At 54.5% G+C, this 7,534-nt stretch overlaps 1 protein-coding gene across 1 annotated transcript; it reads left to right on the top strand.

Moving 5' to 3' along the window:
* Positions 1-334: 334 nt before the first annotated feature.
* Positions 335-6,163, top strand: FOXF2 (forkhead box F2). Its single transcript, XM_050340163.1, has 2 exons — positions 335-1,361; positions 5,271-6,163. The coding sequence occupies exons 1-2, from the start codon at positions 350-352 to the stop codon at positions 5,435-5,437; spliced, it is 1,179 nt and encodes a 392-aa protein (XP_050196120.1). The 5' UTR covers positions 335-349; the 3' UTR covers positions 5,438-6,163.
* The last annotated feature ends 1,371 nt before the right edge of the window (positions 6,164-7,534 follow it).

Raw genomic sequence — 7,534 nt, 5'->3', positions numbered from 1 at the left:
GTCAGAGGAGGAAGCGGAGCGGCGCTGAGCGGAGCCTCCGCGGGCGGCGCGGCGCAAGGAGGGAGGGGGCCGGACCAGAGCCGGGGCCGGGCCGGTCCATCCCGCCCAGTGCCTGGCTCCGGCGGAAAGCAGAGGAGCCATTGCGCAAGGGACGGTGGGGAGGGATGCGCAGGGCGCTGCCACCGCCCCACCGCCGACCGCCGCGCTGAGGAGGTGCCCGGAGGACAGCGGCTCCCACCGCCCCCCCATTCTCCCCTGCAGGCACCCCCGCCCCGGTACCCACCCCGCCCGGCTCCCCCCTTCCCTCCCAGCCTCACCCCACCCTGCCCCATTCCCCTCCCTCCGCCAGATGACCACCGAGAGCGGGCAGCAGCGGCTGGAGCCCCCCGTCCCTCTCCGCTCCTGCAGCCCGGCTCCCGGAGCTCTCCAGATGAGCCGGCCGCCCTCCTCCGCCCTGGAGACCTCCACCTCCTCTTCCTCCACCTCCACCTCCTCCTCCTCCTCCTCGGCGGCAGCGGCGTCCTCCAAGAGCAAGAAGGCCAGCTCGGGGTTGCGGCGGCCAGAAAAGCCCCCCTACTCCTATATCGCTCTCATCGTCATGGCCATCCAGAGCTCGCCCTCCAAGCGCCTGACCCTCAGCGAGATCTACCAGTTCCTGCAGGCCCGCTTCCCTTTCTTCCGCGGCTCCTACCAGGGCTGGAAGAACTCCGTGCGCCACAACCTCTCCCTCAACGAGTGCTTCATCAAGCTGCCCAAGGGCCTGGGCCGCCCGGGCAAGGGCCACTACTGGACCATCGACCCGGCCAGCGAGTTCATGTTTGAGGAGGGTTCCTTCCGACGGCGGCCTCGCGGCTTCAGGAGGAAATGCCAGGCGCTGAAGCCCATGTACCGCATGATGAACGGGCTGGGCTTCGGCGCCTCCATCCTCCCGCAGGGCTTCGACTTCCAGGCGCCCCCCGCCTCCCTCGCCTGCCACTCCAACGGCTACAACCTCGACATGATGCCCAACGCTATGGCCAGCGGCTACGAGGGACTCAGTGGCGGCCACCACGTCCCACACATGTCTCCCAACCCCGGCTCGACCTACATGGCCAGCTGCCCGGTGACTGCCAACGGGGACTACGGCCCCGACAGCAGCAGCAGCCCCGTGCCCTCCTCGCCGGCCATGGCGAGCGCCATCGAGTGCCACTCTCCCTACACGAGCCCTTCGGCTCACTGGACAGCCTCGGGGGCCTCGCCCTACATAAAGCAGCAGGGCCTCCCCGCCGCCAACGCCGCCTCCTCCGGCATCCACTCCAGCGTGCCCTCCTACTCCCTGGAGCAGGGATACCTGCACCAGAGCCCCCGCGACGACCTCTCAGGTAGGGACCCGGAGGGGCGGCGGGGGCGGCGGGGAGTGCGGCGCCGGCGGTAGTTTTCGCTGGCCACAAAGGTTTCGCGCGGGGAACCCCAGACCACCACGGTGTTGGAAAAAGAGGTGCCTTGTCTGAGAGAGGGAAAAAAATACGCGTGGGTTGGAGCTGTTCTGCTTCGGGACAGGGGGGCTGTCTGGGGGGGTTGGCGGTGGGTACGGCTGCGAGCATCCCTCCTTCTTGCCCCGAGCCAAGAAGGAGCAGTCCTAGGAAAGCCCGGTTCCGTGCCGGCTTCGTGCCGGCCTGGTCCCGGCTCTCATATCCCCGTCCCGGTGCCAGCGTCCTGTGCGTTGCTGTGAGAGCGGGGTTCGCCCCGCCGCCCCGGGCTGCGGCTTCGCTTCGCGGAGAGCGCCGCCGGGCATCGCCGCCACCTCGGTAAACCGCGCTCCGCGGAGACGCGTCGCGGGAGTAATCAAATAAAGGCGTCAAACCCTCTAAACCCTGCGGGTGGGAAAAAAAAAAACAAAAAACAACACACACACACAAAAAAACCCTAAGAAAAAAAACACCCTAACACCAAAACCATCCGCTTATCTTTAAAAATGCTATAGAGAGATTAAAGAGGATCGAGTATATTTCTGCAACGGGAGGGAAAGAGTTTTCTGGTTGGTCTCTGTCTCCCACTCTCCCAATCTCCCCCCCCCCCCGCGCCCCGGCCGGTGATTACAGACAAAGTCTGCTCAGAAATATCTGAGCACAAAAATGGGTAAAAGATGTTGGGCTCTTACGGGGAATTTTTCCAAATAGCCCTTTCAAACGTGGGTCCCAGAGGTTAAGCAAACAAAGACAGTCTGGGCTGGACCACACCGAAGAGGATTTTAGCCTGACTTAACCCCTATGAGAGCGGGGTCTTGTTCAATTTTATGGGAATTTCAACAAGTAACAAATACAGGCGACCCTCAGCTCTGGGTCCCCTCCCGCCCCCTCCCTGGACTCCTGTCAATCACTTTCCTGTCCTTCTGCGAGGGCTGGAGTCTGCCCTGGCCTCCTCACAGTCTGCTGTCGCTGTGGGGAGGGCGAGCGGCCGGACAAATCGCTTTGCCATCATCGCAGAAGGGACATGGGCTGACAGGGGAGACCAAGCGGTTGCAAATTTTTCTCCCTTAAAAAATAATAATAATAAAAAAAGACCCAAACCCCTAAATAGCCCTGAAGTGGCTTCTGGGGAGAGGCGGCTGCCAAGCGGATCACTGTCCTACCGGCGTTTCGGCACAGAGGAGTGCGGGGACGACGGGGGTCCCCAGGTGGGCTCCACCGTGCCTACAGGGCTCTCCTGCTGAGGTTTAAATCAACTTTTCGGAGATATAGGCCGTCCTTCCACGTGCTTTTTAGGGCCGGGGCGAGAGGCCAGCGGGTTCACAAGGGCATCCCCCACCGAACTACGTACTTTCCGTCAGGAATTTCTGCTTTGGTTTGTTGTTTTTGCTTGGATTTTTGTTTTCTTTTCTTTTCCTTTCTTTGGGTCTGTTTCCCTCTGTTTGTTTTACTCTTTGCGGCTGCACAGCCCGCTACGCTCTGCCCATGGGGCCCACGCGTGGTGCGAGAGTGGGACTGGCACGGGGAGCGGAGCTGGGAGGCAGCTTGCCTCCTCCTCCTGCCAGACACCTGAGGTAAGAAAGGCGATTCCTAGAAGAGAAATTTTCATCCAGAAGCTGCCCAAGAATACCCTTTCAAAAAACAAAATGTAGAGGGAGAGAGAGCAAGGGTTCTGGTCCCTCCGCTGTGGTTTCCGAGGTCGGGGCGGTTTAAATCCCAATTGTTTCTGTTCAAGGAAGGATATATACGCAGACGGACCGTTGGGCACTTTCTTAACGCCGAAGATGAGTGTCCGTTTCCAGCAACTCAGGTTTAATACCACCACTTTGAAAACGGGGTTTCTCTGGTTATATTCTACAGTTTCAGCATCTGGGCCCAGGAATTTAGTGCAAGCCACCTCCAGTTCTTGATTCACTAAAATAAGCCCAAACCAACTCTTTTTTTTTTTTTGGGGGGGGATCCAATTCTTTTTAGTGCGTGACACGTAAAATCTCTGTGGTGTAAACATTTTAGAAGAGTGAAAGGAGATGCGGAAAAAGGATCCGAGCTCTTTCATTTATAATTATAACCAGCAATAATCTTTCTCTTCCTCTCCGCACAAAAGCAGTATCAAATGAATTTCGCCTTTCCCTTTCTCTTAGTTAAATGCAAAGCAAATTCGGTGGCAATGTCTGTTGATCGGTCAATAATCCTCTACCCATGACAGCGTCAGGGCGGACTTAAAACCTCGAATTTACATCAGACCCAAGTACAAGAGAGGAAAAAATTGGAAACAGGAGGCTTCGTTCTGCTAAAAATATTTTGAAGCTGGGGGGTGGGGGTAGACGGATTTTTTTCGCACACTATTAAATCCTGCTAAATTATTGAATCAGGATTGTAATAAAGTGCCCCAGTTTATGGTGAGCATACCAGCAGGGTTATTAGAAAGCCGAGGAAATCCAGCGAAATAATCACTTTTATAAAGTGAGCTCTGCGGGGTGAAGGAAGGGACAATGCCGGAGGAGACGGGCTGTGCGCGCCGCCGGCCGCCGCCGCCAAAGGGTTCGGCTCCACCATCCTGAGGAAAACCGGGGACGTTTACCTCCTGGGTTTTTTCATTTTTTTCTTTCTTTCTTTTTTCTTTCTTTCTTTCTTTTTCTTTTTTTTTCCCCCCCTCCTCCTACGCCCTCCTTCTCCTTCTTTTGCTGTTTTTTTTTTTTTTCCTTGACCTTCGGTCATATTTGACAGGATGCCGCTAGCCGAGTTTGACATCCACACGCCAAACCAAACCCCTCTCTGGCTCTACCCTGCGGGCCTTGCTCAGGCCGGATCCAGTAGGAACCCTGCCAGACTAAAGATCCCAGCACAGTCCTACGGCGCGGAGTGTTGGGGGTGGGGTGATGTTTCCCATGCGGTCCCCGAAAGGCTGCCTTAGGCTGTGGGAAATTAAAATGGGAATTTGCAAGGTCATTTACATGTCGGTGCCACGGATGTATTTTGCTTGTTGTTATTGATGAACCGTAGGGTGTATCTTATGTTTATGAAAACGCGCAGGCGAAAAGGCGTGCACGCTCTTACACACACATACATACTGTACCAATACACAAATGGATCATGATTGGAACTCAATCTTCAACCGTTCAAGTCAAAAGCAAAAACCTCCTAGAAACGGGATAGAGAGGGTGGAGAGCGAGGAAAGATGGGAATCAGGTTCAAATGGCTGCGACGCGTGCAGGAAAACACTGAAGTGGCATCGTCTCCTCACGCACTCACACAGACACAGACACACTCCCTCATCTACCCCACACGCAGAGGGTTTACTAACCCTACACGCTGGTAACTGCGCGGGCAGAAGGGCAGACAAACAGCAGTGCGTGTGTGTCCACGCAGGAGGGATGCTCTGAGATACGCGTGCGCCTGGGACGCGGCCGGGCACGTGTCCGTGGGCACCCACCTCCGCATGCCTTCCTCTCCTCAGCCTGCGTGCCACACGGGTGTGTAGTTCAGAACCTCCCCACAGAGTAGGCAGGCGGGCTCGAACGAGCGTGGGTGCAGCCCCGAGCGCACCCGCGGGCGATGGGGAACACCGGGCAACCCATGTTCCCTCGTCGTCCGGGGCTCTCTGCCCTGCAAACAGGGCAGGCTCTGCCAAGTCAACTGCCAGGAAAGCCAAAGAGGAGTTAACAAACCTGGCAGGGGGGACCCGAGACCGGGGGGTAAGGAAGTGGTGTGCCAGCCCCATGCAGGTAGCCTCTCCTCCCTGCGGGTGTGGGAGCAAGGGCGCTCCTCCCGGGCAGAGCTCTCCGACTTCTGAGCAGCTCTTGTTATTTCCTTCTCTTGCAGTGGGACTGCCTCGCTACCAGCATCATCCCTCCCCAGTGTGTGACAGGAAAGATTTTGTCCTCAATTTTAATGGCATTTCTTCTTTTCACCCATCCGCTAGTGGATCTTACTACCACCATCACCACCATCAAAGCGTCTGTCAAGACATCAAACCCTGCGTGATGTGAAGGCAGCGCTCCAACAGAGACAATCAGGTGGCATTGAACAGAGCCGAGGTATAGACGGACCACCGAAGATTAAATATATTGTGCACTCTGATAGCATTGATAGTACACGAGTCACTTAGCAAAATTACCAAAGGAAGCAGTATTTTCGGTCCCACTCCATCCCTTGAAGGACACGTGCAGCCGATATAATGCTCCAAAGTTCTTACTAAAAGAAAAATGCCTTGTGTGATGTTTTGCGTTAGGGGAGATGTAAGTATCCTTATGCCACCTTAATCATAAACCGCCTTTCTGTGATCTAAGGTATCGAGCATTGGGAAAGGGAACAATTCGTTATATTTTTATACCTGAAAGTGTGTTTGAATAGGAAAAATAAATCTCTCAGCTCAACACCTGCGAGGACTCCCCCTTCCGTTACTGCCTTAGCAGGAAATTTGCTTCTTTATTTTGTTTTCTCCCCGAGCCCCACCAAGGACACTTTGTATGGACTTCAGCACCGACCAACTAATATTATTAAAACAGTATTGTTTAGCCATTTCGTGTATAGACTTTAAGAAAAATTCGTTTTTTCCAGTATTGCAGCAATACAACGTTTTGTTTTTTATTTTTACAGAAGTTGTTTTCTACCACAATATTTTTTAAAAATTATTTTAAATAAATCTCGTGTATACTCACACACTATTGCTTTAAAAGGAGAATATATTTGCACTTATGTATACTTTTTACAGTTTGCCAAAATATTTTGATGTAAAAATTTTTTCCAATAAAATGTATATAAACGACTATCACTGGACAGGCACTTATGTTTCCTAGGCTCCCTCTGAGAAAACTCTTTCACCCCCAGCATCCGAGATCGTTAAAGACGCGAGCCCAAATCACTCCGCCGCTGGAGGTGGAGGAGGAGAGCCGGTGGTTGACCCTAGGAGGCCAGTGCCATGGTTTCTGGACTGCACCTCCTGCCCACTCCCACTTCCCACCCTGCTTTGCCCCGCTGCTGGATAGACTTTGAATTAACCGGGGTTGAGGACACAAAAGCAGGAGGGTCCAGACTGCATGCTCCTCTCTTCGAGGACCCGTCCAGGTCCGAAACACCCTCTTTGCTGTTTAGGGATGCCTTCAGGTGTCCCCGTGTCCCCGTCCCACATAGCCTCCTCGAAGTTCCTCTGTGCCCGACGGGACTTTGACAGGTGCGGGGGCAAGAGCCCCTGTACAATGCGGGGTGGGATCCGGAAGGGCATCTCAAGGGTGGGCGGTGAGAGGGATCCCCGATAAAATCGAAAAGGGTTCAGGAAAGCAGCGAGAACGGTGTGGCCAGCGAACCAGGACGGAAGGGAGAGAAAGTTAAAAAAAGTAACAAAAGAAATTTTAAAAAAAAAAAAAAAAAAAAAAAAAGAGGCCCTCGCAGCACCCCAGGCAAAGCAACCCTTGTCCCCACGATGCCAACATGCCTCGTGGATGACGAGCGGCCAAGAGCCGGAGCCGGGAACTGCTGGCCCGTGCATCCTACAGGCGCCCATGGCCGCCCCGACCCCACGGCTGGGGAATGCCCACGGAACCCACCCCGCTTCGGCCCGGCGAGTGACCAGGAGCACGGCCCCGAACCAGCCCTGCCCGGCCCCACCGTCGGGTGCCGCCCGTCGCCTGCCCCCCGTGCAGCCCTTCCCGTCCTACGGCGGGGACAGAGTCGCCCCGACGTGCCCCGCCGCCCGACTCTGACCGGCCCGGCGCCCGGACGCTGAAAAAAGGGGAATTTTCAGTAAAATGCTACATCCATATGCGCACACGCTTGTGTGTATATATATATATATACACACACACACACACATATATATATGTACGCATATATATATGCGTACACACACATACACACATATATAAAATTATATCTATGTAATTATACATAGAGATAAGACTCTTCATCTCTTTAAATACACATTTATGCTCAGACATGCCCTTTTCTTCCCCGAGCTTCTCAGGGCCTGTGATAAATTATGAAGTCAGTTTCAGAGTTTGCTCCGACCACAGTGCTGTGTTTACATTCTTTCCGAGGCAAGCCTGCATGGTCGTAATTTATATCCTAAACACTTGAACGTAACTTGT

This window comes from Myiozetetes cayanensis, unplaced genomic scaffold (genome assembly GCF_022539395.1).
Source record: "Myiozetetes cayanensis isolate MyiCay16 unplaced genomic scaffold, myiCay2020 scf1, whole genome shotgun sequence".
NCBI lineage: Eukaryota > Metazoa > Chordata > Aves > Passeriformes > Tyrannidae > Myiozetetes > Myiozetetes cayanensis.
This window is presented reverse-complemented; position numbering and strand designations above follow the sequence as displayed.